We start from the raw sequence: 20,466 nt of genomic DNA, 5'->3' as shown, positions 1-20,466 counted from the left end.
GGACTTGCCAGGGGCAAGGGGTCTCGGGGAGGGAGGTGGCATCGAGAGCCATTGTTGATGGCCACGGATTGATAGCCAATGTGGACATGGGTATTAGAACCAGATGCCACTGTAAATGAGGAATCTCTGTAGCCTGAATTGACGGGGCTTATTGGGGAGAGTTTGAGTGCTATGTAGGGATTAGAACTGGCCTGGTGAGGACACTGGTTGGAAGAGGAGATGGGCGGGGTGGGTAGTGAGTGATCCTGGATAGTGCCAAGTGACCAGAGGGCGGGCGCACTCCACACAAACGGAGAGCAGGAGTCAGACCAACTACACTGTATCCCAAGTCCATCAGTCTTGAATTTTCAGGAACTAACTCTAGACTGATAAGTGAACAAATATCTGATAAGTGTCAGGTGCTTGTTTAGACAATAAAAGCAGAAGGAGGAAAACACTGCCTGCTCTCCTTGAACCAGCTCAAGTTAGAGGAATGTGTGATCTGTCAGTCCCCATACAATGTGCTCTAAGGCCCTGTGGAAACACTGCAGAAAAGGCCAGGTTGCAGGCCCTGTAAGTGTGGGGCTGGGGGCCAAGATGGAGCGAGGTGGACTATAGTGCGGTGGGGTGCTTGCCATGAACGAGCCGATTTTCCACCTGCTGTATTGTGAGTTACCTAGTCTGCCTTTTAAAAACTGTCTTCTTAGTTATCGTAGCTTCCAGTGTTAATAAATGGTAGGTTTCCTCCATCCTGCACAGTCTCACTTGTATTTTTTGTTGCAGGAAATTGAAGAGCCATCCCTGGAGCCAGGTACTGTTAAATGAAAAACTTACCATCGGGGGTTCGGAACCATTCTAGTATTCCACCTTCTCTGATTTGAATTCTTTAATTTTAAAAAGTTGCCTTACGGTAGTATACGTTGTTCTAAAGGTTTACAACCCAGAACATACCAGGGTCATAGAGATTGGAAACCCAGCCATATCACCAGATCTGTCAAAGTGGCTGACTGCTCATTTTGCAAAATATATCAGTGAGATGAAACTTCTCATAACTTTTTGAACATAAGCAGCATTTAAATGTTCATAGAAAAACTTTGCATGCCTCTCAAGAGCTAATACCTCTGCATCCCACAAAACAGATCTTGTGATATTGGGCAGTAGCTTAAATTTTATGGTTTTTCATTCAGGCAGTGCAGGTAGTTGTAGGGAGATCCATTTTAAAACATTGAGACATAACTGGATTCCCGAAGAGGAAAGAGTTTCTTCATGAGAATTCCAAACAAATACTGTTCACTTTCTGGACTACAAATATCTCAGAGCTCCGCTGGAAGATATTCTGGTTTTGCTATTGGACTGTTCTGTTAAAAGAAATTGAAAGAAATTTGGAAATTGAGCTGTTCAGTGAATGGTGATTCATTCGGTTAAGCAACTTGGACTTTGGAAGCTAAATTTGGAAGAGTCATATAGAAACGACGACAGAATGAAGACTGTCAAGAATCAGCCAGAAGGTTTTGGGGGTTAAATCTCTGGGATGCTTGTCTCTTCCCTGTAGCGTAGAGGCTTAATGCAGTAGTCGGTTGGCGTGCAGGTAGTCGGAGCAGGTAACTTTTTGTACCCTCGGGTTTTCCAATCTCTGTGTAGTTAGCCCTTCTCTTCATGTTAGTGTGGCAGCCGTGCCAGTTCCGCATTTGTGATTGCTTTATTTCCCTGGTCATTAAACCTTGTGCCATTCTATTCCTGTTAAATCCGTAGAAAATGAGAAAATACTCGACATTTTGGGGGAAACTTGTAAATCTGAGCCAGGAAAAGAAGAAGGTTCCGAGCTGGAGCAGCCATTTGCACAGGAAACAAGTAGCGTGGGGCCAGACAGAAAGCTCGCGGAGGAAGAGGACCTTTTTGACAGCGCTCATCCGGAGGAGGAGCAGGAGGAGGGTGATTTAGATTTGGCCAGCGAGTCAACACACGCTCAGTGGAGCAAGGCAGACAGCCTGTTAGCGGTAGTGAAAAGGGAGCCGGTGGAGCAGACAGGCGATGGCGAGAGGACGGACTGTGAGCCTGTAGGGCTAGAGAAGCCAGTTGAGCAGAGTAGTCAAGCCGCAGAGGACGCGGACGCCTCTGGCGAGGAGGTGGCAGAAGCGCCCCGGGAAGCCTCAAGCCCTGAGCCCAGAGATAGCAAAGAAGACGTGAAGAAGTTTGATTTTGAAGCTTGTAATGAAGTCCCTGCGGCTCCTAAAGAGTCCTCAACCAGTGAGGGCGCTGATCAGAAAATGAGGTTTGTTTTTTCTCAGTTTTAGACCAGACGCTATCTCCTTTTCATTGATCATTTAATGACACACATAAGCTGTTTTTCTGCAATTGGCCAGCCAGACTGATGCTGCTGTAGTTAACTTCTAAAGAATGTTTTATTTCTCTTTGTGTGTTTTAAGCTGATTACATAATCTTTTTTTTCTTTTCTCAACCTGTCATGGTTGTTTTCTTTAATTCTTCCTAATTATCTTTAGCCCAGCAGAATTAATTTAACTCCTATGGGTCTGAAATCTTATGGCTAGGTCAGATTTCCAATACAAGTTTGTCTGGGTATCATTTTTTTTCAGAACTAAATTTCGGTAGGTATGCAACTTCAAAGGAGCCCTGGTGGCACAGTGGTTAAGCGGTCACCTGCTAACCAAAAGGTGGGTGGTTCAAACCTGCCAGCTGCTCCGCGGGAGAAAGATGTGGCAGTCTGCTTCCGTAAAGATTTACAGCTTTGGAAACCCTGTGGGGCAGTTCTACTCTGTTCTGTAGGGTTGCTGAGTCAGAATTTGACTTAGTGACAATGGGTTTGGTTTTTGGTTTTTTGCAACCTTAGCACATACTTTGTAATTCTGAGTTTGGTTTTCCCTACACGTCTTCTTTTTGGAGTGACATTATGTTTTGTCTCTAGTTCTGGCGAAGATGACTCGGATACAAAACGGCTTTCTAAAGAGGAAAAGGGTAAGTCCTATGAAGTCCCCAGTCCCTCAAAGCATGTTTGCCCTTGGATGCAGTAGGCTGTTTGATTCCTGCTCATGGCCAACAGCATTTCTTACCCAGATGTTCCCCGTGGATCTTTCATGAAGTCTTCCTTGCTCTGTCTGTGGTTAACTCTGCAGGTTCCGTATCGTAGGAGCAAGCCAGTCCCTGAGAATTAACGTATAGACTGGATTCGGAAACTTGCTTTTTGTGGAGGGCTTTGAGTTCCTCCATGCTCAGTGACCCTCTTATTTGCGAATTTCTCAGCCTAAATGACAATGGCATTAGATAGCAAAATGCTTCTGGTTTCAGATGTTTCGGGGTTATCTGGTATATGGAATTTATTGACACCTTACCTTTTGATTAAAGTCACTAATGAAGGTAGTTTTTGTGGTCAAAATTCCTTTTTAATCAGGGTTCTAAAAGGAATAAAAATGTGGGGCAGAGGCGCATGCCACAGAAGGAGAAGGCAGGCATCTGTTTGCTTTGAAACAGCAGCCTGGCACATGGGAATGTGATGCCTTTTGGGTGGCTTTCTGAGGACACCTCAGATGGTCCTAAAGCCCTTGACTTACCATTGTAACTGGCATTTCTGGCGGTCCCGTTGGGCCTGGGGTGCACCTGCAGAGGTCGTGTGAGGGCAGTAGTCCTGCCTCAGGCCCACTTAGCTTCAAGTGCTGCTGGCATCTGGGGACAAGTGGGCAGTGTGTCTGGTGGGGAATGGACCTTCTTAGAGGCTCAGGATCTCTCAGCTGCTGTGTTGTTGACCAAAAGTTTCTCTCGCATTAGGTCGTAGCAGTTGTGGTAGAAATTTCTGGGTTAGTGGACTTTCTTCTACCACCAGAGCTACAGATTTGAAGAATCTTTTCAGCAAATACGGAAAGGTAAGACAGCCAGGGCTTTTCTGGAGAAGAAGATATTGTTAAGCCAATATCACATATACTGTTTACATGCAGATGGTTGTCCCCTTCTGGAATGAGTGCTTTGAATGACACCAGGCCCTTCTTCAAGCACGTGTTCGTTGAGGGCCTGAGGAGGGCCTGCCCCTCCACAGGTGGAGGTGAGAGGTGTGCGTGTAAGCTCCAGAGTGGGGGCTGCTTTGCATTTCTCCCCTTGCTACATGCCTGCCCAGCCCCCAAGCCACCACTTACTGTCGAAGGCTTCTGGATGTTTCTGGGTGTCTAGGACTTAGCACCCAGGGAGGGTGGCAGGAGAGCAGCAGGTGCTGGTCAGCACGGTTGGGAGCCATGCTGATTACAGACTGAAGAGCCTGAGTGGCACTGCAGCTAGCAGCTGAGAACAGGCCAGGCTCAGACGCTCTGGGCAGCTACAGACGCCAGCTCAGCCACTCCCTCCTGGCACTCATGTCTATCTAAACCTCCTCTCTAAAGCTGGGCTTTCTCAAGGTTGCTGCCTGGAGGTAGTGGGGATCCATAAAGATCACGTGGGTAGCTATAGCAGAGCTCTTGAGCCCCATAGCCCCTCAGCCCACCTGCCTTCTCCCACAGCTGGGGCAGTTCTGTTCTTCCCCTCTTGACCACCTGCCTCTCTTGCCTCCCCAGCCAGTGAGGGGTAGTAGGTGTGGACAATGCCCCAGCCTCGCCATCCCAGGGGCCTGCAGCAGTTGTCTGCTCTAAAGGCACCTGGATTGGTTTTCCTCCTGTCTCTTCCTTCCTTTTTGCCTTCCCTTGCGCTCACTGGGATTTCTTCCCAAATAAATTTCTAGATCCAGGGCTCCTTGTCTCAGAGTCCACTTTTGGGAAGTACTGAAGTAAGAGCGGTTAACACAGGCCCTTGCTCATAGCACAGGCTCAGCAAATCATAATAGAGAAAACCAGCAGTCTTTACCACAGTGTTGATGTTTGAGAGCCACCAAGAGAAGACTCAATATGATTGTAGAAATGACTGACCACCTGCCTGGGCTTCTCCTAAAACAAGGCGGTGGCTGGGAGCACCCTCACACTGTCTACAGCCAGAGCCCCTTCCCGATTCCACGGAGGGCTTCACTGCCAAAGCCAGTTCTCAGGGACATGGAGGGCCTTGGGGTAGAGTGCAAGCTTCACAAGGGTTATGTGACGGGCAGACCACTCCAAGACCCTTCTTTGGGTCTAAGCCTCAGTTCAGCATAGTGAGTACTGCACTGGCTCCATCACTGCTCCCAGAGGCCCTCTCCTGAGCTGCGGGGCCTCTACCCAGGAAAGGCAGGTCCTACTTTCTACTTACTGGACTTGGTGGGCGAATTAAATTAAGCAGCATGAGAAGTAAGCACCTGTCATACTTGAGTATCTCATTGAATTTTGTTATTAATAGGCCAGTGGATTCTTTCCTCCAGGGAACTGTTTACAGACCTGTCCTGATAATCCACCTCTATCTGGAGATGTGTCTTGGTAGTTACCATTCACATTTCGTGGCTAGCTGTTTATTTTCTATCACTTCTTTACGGGTTTTTTGTTTTTAAATGCTGATAGAACTTCGCCTTTCATTCTGCGTTCCTCTCCACTACTCCCCACCGCTGTCCTGGCCCCTTAGAGTAACCCAGAGTCGTGCATGGTTACCAGACAGTGGAAGGAGAGCTGTGAAGCCCCAAAGGGTAGTAGCAGTAAGGCAGTGGCGTTCTCTCTCCAGTCTGTATCTGCCCCTTGTCGGCACCCGGTGGTGGGATTTCCCTGCCAGCCCTCATCCTGGGGAGGACGCAGCACCGTCCACCTCAGTGCCCTGCGTGTTAAGTTTTGGGTTTCAGGGGCTATGTCGGCTTGGTGTCTGAGCCACGCTGGTTTGCTTTCTTTGAGGTGGTGGGTGCCAAGGTTGTGACAAATGCCCGGAGCCCTGGAGCTCGCTGTTACGGTTTTGTCACCATGTCCACGGCAGAAGAGGCCACAAAATGCATCAACCACCTGCACAAAACTGAGCTCCACGGGAGGATGATCTCAGTAGAAAAAGTAGGTGGCCGTTTTCTTCCTGGGGTATTGCCAGCTTTAGAAAACCAGCTAATACTTTACCCTCTGATTCTCTTGTTCCCCCATCAATGTAATTTCAGGCAAAAAATGAGCCTGCTGGAAAGAAAACCTCTGACAAGAGAGAGAGCGAGGGGAAAAAGGACAAGTCGAGCAACAGTGACAGGTACTGCTCTTCCTGGTGGAGCTCAAGGGCGGGGGCTTGGGGCCAAGGTCATCCTTTTCTTTCGACACTGACTCCAGTCAGGTTGTCCATAGATGGGGAAGGCAAGTGCAGGCCAACACTCTTGCACCTTTTGTTGGAGGCCTTGACCACCCGGTGTTGGAGAGGGCTTCCTTCCTGCGGTCCCTCTCCTAGGGCCACTCATGCATTCAGGCCGGGCCATCCTGGTGCTTCCTCGCCCCTGCTGATGCCAGCGAGACTGCTGCCTTGTCACTTAGTACTCATTTCCAGAGTCCAGTTGTGGCTAGCTTGTTCCCTTAGCACCTTATCTGACAGACGTCTGTGTCCTGGTGTTCTTTGCAGATCTGCACACCTTAAGAGGGACGATAAAGCCGACAGGAAAGATGATGCCAAAAAGGGTGAAGACGGAAGTGGAGAAAAGGGTAAAGATCCAGATGGTCAGAAATCCGGCCCCTCAGAGCGATCTCGAACCACAAAGTCAGGTAGCCAACCAACTGATGGGCACATGGGGCCTCGGTTCGCATCTCTTCCTAGCCCGTGTGCTTTGTTGAAGGGCCGTGATCAGTTGGCAAAACAGACTAGACTTAATTTTCTATACAGTATCCCTCCCTCCTCCCCTTGAGTGTTTATCACGTCTTACTTTAGACGGACTCTTCTTCCTGTAGGAAGTCGTGGAACCGAGCGGACTGTAGTCATGGATAAGTCTAAAGGTGTGCCTGTCATCAGTGTGAAAACATCTGGATCCAAAGAGAGAGTAAGGCTTCATTTTCCTAACTTAGGAATTTCACTTTGTTTTTTTCTCATTGTCCGTTTTTACAGTTTTCTCATTTATGTTTCTGTGCATGTTTTAGGGCATTCTTGATCTTAATTTGAGAAATGCTTTCTGCATTTTCGAAAATGTAGCAATCTGGAGCTTTAAAAATGAGAAAGTTTTTTTCGTACTTTGCTCTGCTAGTAATTGCTTCTTTTTATTTTCTCAAGCTGATTTTTAAAATTCAAATATAGCAGCCCACCCTGCTATATTCTTTTTGTTACTTGCCCAGAAAATCCCAGCAGCTCTCTGTTATTCCTCCTAAGCCTGGCCCACACTGGTGACCCCAGCCAGCCTGTCCAGCCTGTGCTCTAAGCTGAGTCCCCACTTGGCCCAGTGCCACACTCAGTCTCCTTGCAGACCCCCCTCACTGTTTTCCACAGAGTAGTCCCTCCCTGCTGCAGGTGACTTACTACTTCACTCTGTTTGCCATTACATGGGCAGTGGTTGATTTTCCTAACTTCAACTTTCGATAACCTTACAATAATTGGTAGATATGGGTCAGGGTCCCCAAGACCACCCCATGTAAGACATTCCTATAGAAGGACTCACAGGACAGGATATGGTTGTGCTCGTGGCTGCGAGTTGCGCTGTGACGCAGTAAGGGTGCCCAGGCGGGTCTGGGTATCCACCGGCAGGCTTCCTCGTGCACTTTCCTTCCTCTGAGCGTCACACAGCAGTGAGAATGATGGAGCGTGCAGGTGAAGTTTCTTTCCAGGGACGCCGTTGGAGGCTTGGCACCCTGGGGTTTTGTCTCGGGTCTGATCATGTAGACACCCTCTGCCTGGCAAAACTCCAAGCTCCCAGAAGGAAAGTAGCTGTTCCACACAGTTGAGGCACAGGGAGTCACCCTTACCAGTGACTAGTAATTAGGAACGTGCCGAGAGCCACATTCCCAGGCACCTGCCAGACCGGGGTCAAGCTTGCCAGCAAGCCCTTCTAGAAATAGCAGCCTCAGGCCTGCTCTGTTTGTGCAAATATTTCATTATGTTGTAGCATTTTACCCTTGTTTTATAAAATATGATTGGAAAATGGACAAACGAAGGTACATTTGTCAGGGCTGAGATGGGTCGATCTCACAGACTCAACGTAGGCAGGACACAAGGAAATTGTCAGACGCACCCACAGTGGCCTCGATCGGGCACTTACTGCATATTTAATTGTGAAGGAAAAGGACAAAAGTAAGGAATTTATTTTTGATGCTGGTAATATATCATGCAAAGATCATCAAAATAGTAAAGTGTAGAAAATGTTTTTTGAAAAAACTTAGTTTTGCTCTTGTAAAAATTCTTGGGGAGAATTCTCACGTCTGTTTTGTCCCTATTGAACGTGCTTGATAGATCATATTTTAGCATCAGATGTTGATGGACCCCTGTGACTTCCAGTCATGAAGTTTCTTGAGAGGTCAGATAAGCTCTCAGTAAACATCTCATTATTTGATGGTTTTGTTAAAAGTTAGTCATCATCTAGGATTTTCCCATTTGATACCCAGACGTGGGCATACCTCGTTTATTTCTGGAGTCCCTGGGTGGCATAGTTAGTTAAGCGCTTTACTCCTAACTGAAAGGTTGGCGGTTCATACCCGCCCAGAGTTTCCTCGGAAGAAGGGCCTGGCAGTCTGCTTCTGAAAAGTCTTGACAACATTACGGAACATAGTTCTGCAGGGTTGCCCTAAGTCAGAATTGACTTCATGGCAACCAGTTTGTTTTGTTTTGTTGTTGTTTTCTGTCTGCCTTAACTTTTTAATGTTCTCTGATGAACCAGGCTTCCAAGAGCCAGGATCGCAAATCAGCCAGCAGAGAGAAGCGATCTGTTGTGTCTTTTGATAAAGTAAAAGAGCCTCGAAAGTCAAGAGACTCAGAGTCCCGTAGGTGAGTCGGGGTCCACGGGTTTGATGATTTCCCTTGACTCTGGTTGTGACTGTGCCCTCTGCAGGGAGTACTGGTGTCAACTGTTTTTGTCCAAAATGCACAGACACGTACAAAACAAGGCAGGGTCGTATGTTTTTGCTGGTACAGATACACGTGTGTGAACGTATAGGCAGCAGATCAAAGGCAGACAAACTGGCAGCTGTATTCTCTGTTCCAGAGACAAAGAGACAAAGGGTAAAGGCTAGAAGAAGTGCACCAAATTGGGATTTTACCAGTAAATGCAGGCAGCAGCCCCCTGCTTGTGGCCTGCCCTTCCCTGCCTCTCAGCTGCTTCAGGCCTTCTCTTGGTGTTGGATTTACCTGAGTTACAGGCATCGTCAAAAGATTCCAATTCTAGTGCATTAGCCTCATTTCTAGGAGCCCTGGTGGTGCAGTGGTTAAGTGCTCAGCTGTTAACCAAAAGTTCAGTTTGAACCCACCAGCCGCTCTGTGGGAGGAAGATGTGGCAGTCTGCTTCTGCAAAGATTACAGCCTAGGAAACCCTATGGGGCAGTTCTGTTCTGTCCTGTAGGGTTACTGTGAGTCAGAATCAACTCAACAGCAGTGGATGAGCTCCGTTTCACAATGATTAAGTGAAAGTTTGTGGTTCAGGAAAAAAAAATGTGCAGTTTAGACTTAACTGTGGTGAAAATCATGTTCTTTTTCCTATTTTTAAAAATTGTTTCATGAACTCAGATGTTGAATTCGAGAAAGAAGTTTAGGAAATGAAGCCCAGTTCATATTATACCCCTGGAGCATGTGGTTCTTCGGGTGGAGGTCCCCCACGGTCTGCGTTTCAGCAGTGTTCTGTGGGGTGGGGACCAGGGTCCGGGTCCCAGACCCGACCTCTGCCCACCCAGCTGGGTGCATCCAGTGGCACCTCTGCCCACCCAGCTGGGTGCATCCAGTGGCACCGCTGCCACAGGGATGCCTCCAGCTGCTGCCCTTGTCCCGCAGGGTGCGCGAGCGCAGTGAGCGGGAGCAGCGCATGCAGGCCCAGTGGGAGCGGGAGGAGCGCGAGCGGCTGGAGATCGCCCGAGAGAAGCTGGCCTTCCAGCGGCAGCGTCTGGAACGGGAGCGCTGGGAGCGGGAGCGGCTGGAGCGGGAGCGCATGCACGTGGAGCACGAGCGCCGCAAGGAACAGGAGCGCATCCACCGCGAGCGTGAGGAGCTGCGGCGCCAGCAGGAGCTGCGTTATGAGCAGGAGCGACGGCCCGGGGGGCGGCGGCCCTACGACGTGGACGGCCGGTGAGTGAGCCCCTCCTCGCGGCGGCCCCCAGGTGGTCCATGTGTTACAGACCCCAGTCACTCATTCACGAGATTGTTGTCTAAGGGCCAGGTGTGCACATGGGGCTGCTGCTTCACTGACCTGCTTTCCTGTTAGGGTAACCAGACTCTCCTACAGTGGGAGGCGGGAGGGGTGGCAGGGATGATACAGTAGGACATCAAGTCATTGTATCACTAGGGCCAGAGCAGATCACTCGTCCTTCTTCCCAGCCTCTTGTTGCTCCTACAGCAAAGCACATTCTTTCTTGGTAAATGTAATTCACATCAGTCCCTTTTCATTCTGTGAAGTGCTAAGAGCCAAGGGCAGTTTGGGGGTTAGTTCACCACGTCCCACAGAGTGATCTCGGGGTGGAGAAATGCGTTTATCCCTTTCTTTAAAATACATGTGTACCCTTTGCAGACGAGACGATGCCTATTGGCCAGAAGCCAAGCGGGCTGCTCTGGATGACCGCTACCATTCTGACTTCAGCCGCCAGGAGCGCTTCCATGACTTCGACCACCGGGACCGCGGCCGCTACCCTGACCACTCAGTGGACAGGTCAGTCAGCCCCCAGCGGCCCTGCCCATGGAGGCTAGTGTCTTTTCCTCATTCGTTCTGAATGACTGAGAGCTCACCATGGCCTTCCTGGGCCGTGAGAGCCAAAGCAGGTGTGGGGGTGACCTGGGTTCCATTGGGAATGGTTCTTTTCCTTTTGGGGTCTGATCTGCCTGCCTGTATCACAAACCTCTTTCTCACCTTATGTCTGATTTTAAATGACCTATTTCAGGAGAGAAGGTTCAAGGTCAATGATGGGAGAAAGAGAAGGACAGGTAAGTCAGGCTACAACGGTAGCTCCACTTTCTCATAGAATTGATTCTCTTTTTCTCTGCATGCGTTTTCTACTCCTCTTTGAGTCTTAGAGGAAGTGTGCTTGCGAGATGAGAATTTAGGTTATTTGTGTTGGATGTTGGTTGTCCATCAAAGCAGAAGCCAAATTTTTGGCCTGGACCCCGAAGTTCTGTATGCTTTAGTAACTAACTGCACTGGTATTGAAGTGGTAGAGAGCCTTCTGGTGACTTTTACCTGGCTCCATTGGAAAGCACCCACTGTGATCCCAAACATCCAAGGTGGATACAGTATCTTTGTGTTGTGGAGTTCTATGCTTGCAGCGCCCCCTGGAAGCCAGCATTTAGGCTGGTGGTCACCGTGTGTGTCCCGGGGTCTTCACCTGTGTGTATTTGAGGCATTGCAAATAAGGGTGCATTTGGTCACCCCAGGGCCCAGCTTGGCCTTGGAACAGCTCCTCCCTGGCCGACACCCCTTCATGCTGCAGAATTCACATACTAGGATGTGGAGTTCTCTCCTCTTGTGTAACATTTAGATTGAGGGTTTTCCCAAAGCATCTTGGATCTCTAGTGGGTTTGCTTGAAAATTTGGGAGGAAAGAGGGCAGACTGTGGTCAGGTCATTGTTACGGCTGAGTTGCTGTCCCTGAAGTAGGTCCTTTCCTTGGGCTCCAGTCCTGGCTCCACCGCTCCTGGTGAGCCTGTTTTCTCTAGCTTTACAGTAACTCCTGGAGCCCTGGCAGCACAGTGGTTCAGTGTTATGGCTGCTGACCAAATGGTTGGCAGTTCAAATCCACCAGCCGCTCCTCAGAAACCCTGTGGGGCAGTTCTGCTCTCCTGTGGCGTTGCTGTGATTTGGAATCGACCCAGCAGGAATGAGTTTGTTTTTTGTCTCCTCCTCCGGCGGGTCGAGTGTATATGTGACACACGTGCATATGGAAAGTACTTGAAACAAATTGCACACTTACTAGATAATACTCTCCTAAAACGGAAAGGAAGTTTAGTCTTTTCCCCACATAACACAGTCGTAAATAAGTCATTAGTGCTGCCTCAAAACGGCAGGTGGTTGATGCCTGACCATCAGGAAAATAGTCATGGAAAAGAGGAAGCCCAGCCTGGAGCACTGGGGCCTGACTGTCACGGGATGGCTGGATAGAAACCGCTGGCTAAATTTTAAAATCCTGTGGGGAGAGAGAAGCAGACTCTTAGTTGAAGAACTGGGTCTTGCAAAGTCTGACTTCCTTATTTTTCAGTCAGTACTAGCCTGCTCAGGCTTGTATTTGAAGCTGTTGGCAGTTAACAAAATATCATTATTTGATTCTTAAATTTTTCTCTTCACCAAAAATTAAATGACACTGTCTAAAGTGGTGAGCTGTAATTTTTATTTAAAAATTAGTGGGCCTGATAGATTGTTTATAGAATTATTATTGTAGGAATCCATTTACAAACATCTTTTTAAACATTTGGTAGCTGTGACATTGCTCCTTGAAGGAACAGTGCTACATCTTGTCCGTTTTGTAACATTGGAGCCCTGGTGGTGCAGTGGTTAAGAGGTCAGGCTGCTGACCAGAAGGTTGGCAGTTCAAATCCACTAGCTGCTCCTTGGAAACCCTATGGCGCTGTTCTACTCTGTCTAGCTATAGAGTCGCTGTGAGTCGGAATCGAATCCACAGCAATGGAAGGAGCAGTGCCATATCTTGTCTGTCTTGTAACAGTAACCTGCCTTTTTCACTGTGTTGAGGGAGGTGTCCAAGCTCACATCTGGGAACAGTAGCCCAGGGAGACAGGCAGCACTAGGACCTGCCTCACACGGGTTGTGAGCATTTAAGAAGTCACGGTCCGCCTGCCCGTGAGGAGCTCTCGCCGTTTGATGGGGATGATAAATGTGGGCCAGGACTGCGTGGAGAAGGCCGCAGAGGAGGACCCACTAGCAGGGCTCCTTTCTGTTTCTTCTCACTTAGAATATGGTTCTGGGGCAAAACCCAGAGGCTGAAAATTGTGTGTGGAAAAACAGTGAAAGAGGCCCGAGGAGCCTAGGCCAGCTCACCATACTCCATAAAAGTCGAACTTGAAAGTTCTTCCAGTAAGCAGAAACACACCTTGGGTGGTGGTTAACCTCAGCCTTAAAAGAAAACCAAAAAGAACCCAACCAGTTACTGTCAAGTCAGTTTAGTTGATTACAACCTGTGGAGACCCCATGTGTGTCAGAGTAGAGCTGTACTCCATAGGTTTTTCAGTGACTGATCTTTCAGAAGTAGGTCACCAGGCCTTTCTTCCAAGGTGCCTCTGAGTGAACTTGAACCTCTTTTTGTTTGTAGCCGAGCGCTTAACTGTTTGCACCATCGAGGGACTTTGTGCCTTAAAAGAAGTGAGCTTTCATTTCAAATGGCTTTCCTTAGAGCAAGAAGCTTGATTTTTTTTTTTAAATCCTTCTGTCAAATTAGCACTGGTAGCAAGTGGTGGAGCTGGCCAAGGGGCGGCTTGCCCTTCAGCTCTCAGGCAGGTGTCCTGGGTCCTGCGAAGCAAGAACAAGATGCTGGGCCTCGGTTGGGGTGCCCAGCAGAGTCTTCTGAGAATCTTGGCACTGTGACTGTTTAACTTGGAAATGGTTGGAATGGAAGGGTAAATTTGATTAAATATTTAAGAAAAATTAGTTGGTTATTTATCTACGTTGTGTGCCATTGAGTCGATTGCGACTCATAGTGACCCATGTGACAGAGTAGGACTGCCCATAGGGTTTCCTAGGCTGTAGTTTTTATGGGAGCAGATTGCCAGATCTTTCTCCTGCAGAGCTGCTGGTGGGTTCAAACTGCTGACCTTTCAGTTAGCAGCTGAGTGCTTAACCGCTGTGCCACCAAGGCTCCTTTACTTACCCATACCCACCCCCCGCCAAAAAAAAATAAAATAAAATTTGAGGAAGGTAATACTTAACAGCTTTTACTGCATATATCGAGGCTTACCAGTAACATTGCTTATTAACTTTTTTTCATTGTACTTTAAGTAAAAGTTAACAATTCAAGTTAATCTCTCATACGAACATTTATACACACGTTATGTGACACTAGTTGCTCTCTCTATACTGTGACAGCACAGTCCTTTCCACCCGATTTCCCATGTCCATTCAACCAGCTCCTGACCCTCTCTGCCGTCTCATCTCGCCTCTAGACAGGAGCTGCCCATTTAGTCTCATGTATCTACTTGAACTAAGAAGCACACTTTTCACGAGCATCATTTTATGTCTATAGTCCAGTCTAATCTTTGTCTGAAGAGTTGGCCTCGGGAATGGTTTTCGTTTTGGGCTAACAGCCTGAGGGCCATGTCTTCTGGAGTCCCTCCAGTCTCAATCAAAGCATTAAGACTGTCTTTTTACTAGAATTTGAGTTCTGCACCCCACTTTTCTCCCTCTCCGTCAGGGACGCTCTGTTGTGTTCCCTGTCAGGGTGGTCATTGATGGTAGCCGGGCACCATCTAGTTCTTCTGGCCTCAGGCTGATGGAGTCTCTGGTTTATGTGGCCCTTTCTGTCTCTTGGGCTAGTATTTTCCTTGTGTCTTTGGTGTTCTTCATTCTCCTTTACTCCAGGTTATTGGGACCAATTGATGCATCTTAGATGGCCGCTTGTAAGCTTTTAAGACCCCAGATGCCAACTCACCAAAGTGGGATACAGAACATTTTCTTAATAAACTTTGTTATATCAATTGACCTAGATGTCCCCCTGAAAGCATGGTCCCCAGACCCCCACCCCGCTGCTACTCTGTCCCTTGAAGTGTTTGGTTGTATTCAGGAAACTTCTTAGCTTTGGTTTAGTCCGGTTGTGCTGACTTCTCTTCTAGTGTGTGCTGTCCTTCCCACTTCACCTAAGATAATTCTTGTCTACTGTCTAGCTAGTGAATACCCTTCTCCCTCTCTCTCTACCCTCCTAACCATCCAAGAATGTTTTCTGTATTTAAACCTTTTCTTGAGCTCTTATAATAGTGGTCTTACATAATGTAAAGTTATTAAGTTTTTACGAATTAGGACATTACAGATATGGTCATTGGATAGTTATTAAATTTATGAAATAAAGAAACAGGACCATGGGTTGGTGGTGGGAGAGTCGGGGTTATATGTGACAGTGTATTATTTCCTTTGCTGTGGAGGAAGAAATAAAACTATTTGCAGTTCACACAGTACAGGTTTGCAGGCTGGACCTTTACGTGTCCAAAGGCCTTCTCGTTAGGTTGAATCTCAGCCCTAATTTCTTTCATCTGCTCTGCAATGCCTTTGAGTGCCTTCTTTCTCCCAGGTGTGAGCCCAGGGAGTGGCCTTTCTGGCCAGCAGACTTCAGGGATGCACATGTGTGTCATGAGATGAAACGGCCTGTGAGAGGCAGGACTTACCTGCACAAAGGACTGTGTGCAGAGTGTGTGTCGGCACTTTCTCCTGACCTTCGCACACGTTTGCCTGAGTTTGTTGTAGTGATCTTTGTTAGCTTGTTGTCTGAAAGGCCCTGGGACCCAGGGGTTGATACTGAAGTTTCCTTTCTGTTCTGGCTCCTTTAACACCCAGCACTACCCTGAGCGCCATGGAGGACCAGAGCGCCATGGCCGGGACTCCCGCGATGGATGGGGCGGCTACGGCTCCGACAAGAGGATGAGTGAAGGCAGGGGTCTGCCTCCCCCTCCCAGGTTTGTGTCCATCCCGCACATTGCAGGGCCAGCCCTGGACTTTGCCCATAGTCAGCTGAAAGTCAGTTGAGTGGAGCACCCAGTCTCCAGGATGAGAACGTTCCCAACCACACCCAGCTGTGGGCTCCTCTGTTGGGAATTCCAGAGAGCTGGAGTTAGGCCAGGGCCACGGGCAGGGGTGCAGTGTATCCGGGCTTCTTTGAGGTCCCTTTCTTGGTATGGCAGGCGGCAGGCTGGGAGCTGTTGAAGGAGTCTGTGCAGATCACCCCTTTGAGCCTCTTCTCTGCCTCGAGAGACAGAGCAGAGAGTGGCTTCCCCGCACCACAAGTAAAGGACCGGGTGTAGGGAGCGGCAGGCCAATCCATGCTCGCTGCAGCCCTATGACCCAATGGGATGGGGCGGGCAGCAGTCCCTCAGTGTTGTTCTAATGAAACCCCAGGATGGGGCAATCCAAATCAGAGAGGTTTTTCTTCCAAGGGGCAGACGTGACTGGGGGGACCACAGCCGAAGACTGGAGGATGACCGTGCATGGCAGGGCGGTGCCGAGGGAGGCATGATTGACAGGGACCACAAGAGGTGGCAAGGTAAGGAGCTGTTTCTCGGCTGAGTAGCGCTTGTCTGTTAGAAGGATGGAGGCGGCCACGGCAGGGGCCGTCCCTCTGCTGGTTGTCCAGCTCCGTGAGGGCAGCATGAGTGCTCCCATTGCCAGCCACCCACCGCTCCTGGGGGCTTGGTCATGATTTGCTGGGGTCTGTCACAGGCCTAGTGCAGTGGGTGTCCGTCTGTCCCCACTCCATGACTCAGGAGACACAACCAGTGTCTCCCGAGGGATATTCGAGTGGGCCGCATCTGTGTTGCTGCACTGCAAACGCCCGCCAGTGCCCAATGTGAAAAAGCGTCTCTTGTTTTCCAGGTGGCGAAAGAAGCATGTCTGGCCACTCTGGGCCAGGCCACATGATGAGCCGGGGAGGGATGTCGGGGTAAGGTGCTTTGTCGGCGCGTACTCTTTCCCTTGATGCTTCACCTCTCCACCTTTACCCATCTCTTCTTTGCATGTTGGCTTCACTTGGTGAAAGTTTAAAAACAGTCAAGTCTTTCCAACCAGTACTACCTTCCCCTTACCTGTGATGTGTGGTCGTTCCTGTCACTGCTCCTCAGATGGTTGTGAGTCTGTCTTCTGATGCCGCTGCTCCAGAGCGGGACAAGAGTCGAGAAAGAGTACCTGCCCGTCCCCGGCAGGCGTGGCCCATCCCATTGAACAAGTGCGATTTGGGACAGGTGGCCCGCGCAGTGGGAGGGCTTCATGGACAAAGAATTTGAATTTGTTCCTAGGCGGGGCAGCTTTGCCCCCGGTGGAGCCTCCCGGGGCCACGTGATGCCGCGCGGCGGGATGCAAGGAGGATTTGGAGGCCAGACTCGAGGGAACAGACCTAACGAAGCCCGCTTCACTCGCCGCTACTAATGCTTTTCAACCCTGTGTCCCTGCCCTGTGGCCACCAGAATCTGTTCTGTTAGGAATTCTCTTAAACTGTGTAAAAATAAATTTTTTTTTTATCTGCTGCCATACTGTAGCTCAATACAATGTGAATTTGGGTTTTTGTTTTTTGTTTTGGTTTTTTGTAATAAATGTGTTTCTGTTCACATAACCCTTTACTTAAAGTTTCGTCTCTTTTTTATTGCCGCCTCTTTGTAAAACTCAATACGAAACGTTGCCATGCACAGCTCTTTAGAGAAGCCAAAAAAGAACAAACCTATTGCTGTGGAGTCTCGTTTTGACTCTTAGCAACCCTGCGTGACAGAGCAGAACTGCTCCATAGGGATTTCCTGGCTGTAATCGTCACAGAAGCACATCGCCAGGCCTTTTGCAGTGCCGCTGAGTGGGTTCCAAACCCCAACCTGTAGGGTAGCGGCCCAGAGCAAACTGCACCCCCCAGAGACCTTTCCCTCTTCAGAGGAGGACTGAGAACAGCAGGTTAACAGGGTGGTTGAAGTTTCTAGAAGCACTTTCCAGGCAGTGCACGCCTTCCCAACCCCTGTGTGTGCGAGGCCTGGAGCAAAGCTTGGCAGCCCTTCCCTGCTCTTTGTGGCTGTGTTGCACCTCATACTGCCAGTGCCCCCACTCCGCCAACATGCCAAGGCTCCTCCAGGCTTTGTGAAGAGCAGCGAGTGCACAAAGCTGCTACACCAGGCAAATCCTCCTTTCTTCCTGAAACACGTTTGAGAAACCTCGCTTGTGTGGAGCCTCGGGCAGCTGAGGCACAGGGCAGCCACCAGACAGGGCCGTCAACTGCATGCGACCACTGCCAGGAGACTCGGGACCCACAGCCCCTTGTTGCTCTGGAGACAGGAGGTTTATTTTTCACTGTGCACACATTTGAGCCTTTTGAATTCTATGCTATTGCATGAGTAATCTGTTTTTAATGAGTGTCTTTCAGTTGTGTATGTATTGACTGATACCACTACATCTAAATGTGTATAAATAGGCTGACAAACCATTGAAGGACATCAAGGTGTTAAAGGTGGGGGTTTTTCCAGCAAGATTACAAGAGATTTTTATTTACAAAAATGGGATCATGCCCTACTTTGTATTTCATCACAGAACAACACACCTTTTTCACAGAGCCCTGGTGGTGCAACAGTTAAGCGCTCGGCTGCTAAACAAAGGTTGGCAGTTCAAACTCACCCAGTGGCTCCGTGGGAGAAAGACCTGGTGATCTGTTCCTGTAAAGATAACAACCTTGAAAACCCTACAGGGCAGTTCTCTGTCACATGGTCACTTTGAGTCAAAAATCAACGGCACCGAACACACCAGAGCTGCTTCATTCTTAAGTCCCAGGTGGTCTGCTTTGTAAGAGTGACGTTTTATTTAACCAATAACGTGTTGATGGCCGTTTAAAGAAGATGTTTCCCTGTTGTGCTCAGAGCTTCATGAACACATCTGCCTGTCCATGTTGTGACAGCTTAAAATTGCCACTTGCACACTTGCCAAAACTGAGACATACTTGGATGTTTTCATAGCACCTTTACAGGACAAAATTTGGTTGTGGGTCTGGGGTGGGGATGTGTGTTTTTTTTTAGGGAACAAGGAGGCTCATTGGGCAATGGCTTGTGTCCCCTGTAGTGGGTGTAGTTGAACCTGCCCTTTCTATAAGGTGGCAAAGAACTTGTCTGAATTACGTTCTCCTGTTTGGTGGAAGGTAGAACTTGGAAGTGATGAGCTTGGCTGTTTGCCTGAGGAGATTTCTAAGTAAGATAAAGGGGATCGTGGTTTCTCCCTGCTGTTGACAGTGAAATGGAAGAGGTAAGAAATAGAGATGAACTCTTCAGAATGAAAACAGAACCTAACAATTTGGGAAATGCTGTTGTACAAACTAAAAAATGTGTCCTCAAGGTCTTGGCTACACAATCTTTTTGTTAGAGAAATCCTGTGACTGATGGGTCTAGTCAGCCACCACAGCAGATTCCCTCAGCTTAGACTGAAAGGGATGGAGACAGGGCGAAAGTAAGGAGAGCTGTCTGCCTCCTGGCAGTCTGCAGGCAGGACATGGGTCAGTGGAGTCATTTGGTTGCAGACATCTGTTGTCCTCCAAGAAAAGGAAGGCACCATCCTGGGAACATCTGGAAATCAGAACTCTTGCAGGGACCACAGCGGGCAGGGCTGTCTTCATTTCCTAGGGTGGAAAAACCACCTAGGTTTCAGGGTCAAACCTCCACCACCTCGGCTCCGGAGGTGGGCCAAGAGGTCTTTGGTGGAAAAAGTTTGCCCTCAGTTGATGGGAAACGGCGTGGAGGTCCAGAGGAGGCACTTGACTCAGCCCAGGGGTGGGATGAGGGGCCAGGGGAGGCTGCCTGGAGGAGGGAGTGTCTAAAGTATGAGCAGGAGGAGCACGGGCCAGCAGGGAGAAGACAGCAGGGTACAGGGGCAGGAGTGTTGTGGCCAGGGGCTGGTGCTGTGGAGGAGGGCTGGCTTCAGGGAGCTGCAGGTCTCGGCATGCCTGGAGAGCCCTGCTAAGGAGCCTAGGCTCAGCTGGAGGGCAGTGGGGAGCCACAGAAGGCTTTTGAGCAGGGGTGTGACACGACCAGACTGGGACTTCGGGAGACAAATTGGAGGGGGCAGGCCCGGCCAGAAAACCTGGGAGGAGGCCTTGGCTCTGGTGACAGACTTGAGAGGACGGGAAAGTGGTTCTGAGTGGATGTGGGGAGGGAGGGTCCGTGGCCTGACGCTGGGTCTGCACGGACGATGGGGGGGCAGCTGTGGGGAGGGAGGGTCCGTGGCCTGATGCTGGGTCTGTGCAGACGACAGGAGGGCAGCCTTGGGGAGCCAGTGGCTGACCCCTGGCTGTAGGCAGTGACTGTGGACATCAGTCTCTGGGGGGCTCTCTTCCCCCCACCACATACACAGGGCCCGAAAGTCACCCAGGATAGCAGTGAGTGCCAGCAGGGGAACCAGTAAACTGGCGGGGGCTTCCGATGGGCACGCTAATCCCATCGAGCTGCTGCAGGTGTATCCCCGGCCCTGGGGCACGGCTTGGAGCAGCGTTCCTTAAGAAATACACATCCCCACCCCTGCCCCAGAAGAACCATATTTCGTCCTCTAAATACAAAGATGCTGTGTCCAAATGAGTATGACTCAGTTTTGCCAAGTAAGTGTGGCAAATTGTACCTCCCCAGGGTTAGCGGGCAGGGCCTAGGTCCCCAAGAAGTGCTTGGGGTGTCTCTGTACTCTGCAGGCTGACCTGGGGCTGGTCTGACTTAGCCCTGCCTAGCTGTCATCTCAAATGGCTGCTGTTCATCTCTGGCCTCAATTTTTATCATCTGTAAAATGGGCAATCTCTGCCCTGGCCCATGCTACCAGTGAGAT

At 49.4% G+C, this 20,466-nt stretch overlaps 1 protein-coding gene across 6 annotated transcripts in view; it reads left to right on the top strand.

Moving 5' to 3' along the window:
* Positions 1 to 17,260, top strand: part of SAFB (scaffold attachment factor B) — a 36,698-nt gene extending 19,438 nt beyond the window's left edge. For 2 of the 6 annotated variants that reach the window (XM_012556169.2, XM_023733268.1), the window contains 16 exons: positions 763 to 790; positions 1,732 to 2,251; positions 2,903 to 2,952; positions 3,760 to 3,854; positions 5,760 to 5,909; positions 6,008 to 6,090; positions 6,451 to 6,590; positions 6,774 to 6,862; positions 8,684 to 8,790; positions 9,787 to 10,077; positions 10,517 to 10,654; positions 10,884 to 10,926; positions 15,487 to 15,605; positions 16,083 to 16,189; positions 16,519 to 16,585; positions 16,938 to 17,260. In XM_012556169.2, coding sequence (XP_012411623.1) covers positions 763 to 790; positions 1,732 to 2,251; positions 2,903 to 2,952; positions 3,760 to 3,854; positions 5,760 to 5,909; positions 6,008 to 6,090; positions 6,451 to 6,590; positions 6,774 to 6,862; positions 8,684 to 8,790; positions 9,787 to 10,077; positions 10,517 to 10,654; positions 10,884 to 10,926; positions 15,487 to 15,605; positions 16,083 to 16,189; positions 16,519 to 16,585; positions 16,938 to 17,067 — 2,157 coding nt within the window. In that variant the 3' untranslated portion in view covers positions 17,068 to 17,260. Of the gene's footprint in view, positions 1 to 762; positions 791 to 1,731; positions 2,252 to 2,902; positions 2,953 to 3,759; positions 3,855 to 5,759; positions 5,910 to 6,007; positions 6,091 to 6,450; positions 6,591 to 6,773; positions 6,863 to 8,683; positions 8,791 to 9,786; positions 10,078 to 10,516; positions 10,655 to 10,883; positions 10,927 to 15,486; positions 15,606 to 16,082; positions 16,190 to 16,518; positions 16,804 to 16,937 lie in introns of those variants that run through there. The other 4 variants (XM_023733270.1, XM_023733269.1, XM_004378432.2 and 1 more) reach the window with 4 other exon arrangements.
* Positions 17,261 to 20,466: the final 3,206 nt, after the last annotated feature.

Source organism: Trichechus manatus, unplaced genomic scaffold (assembly GCF_000243295.1).
Source record: "Trichechus manatus latirostris isolate Lorelei unplaced genomic scaffold, TriManLat1.0 scaffold00057, whole genome shotgun sequence".
Lineage (NCBI taxonomy): Eukaryota > Metazoa > Chordata > Mammalia > Sirenia > Trichechidae > Trichechus > Trichechus manatus.
Note: the sequence above shows the minus strand (reverse complement) of the source record. Positions and strands in the feature narration are given on the sequence as shown.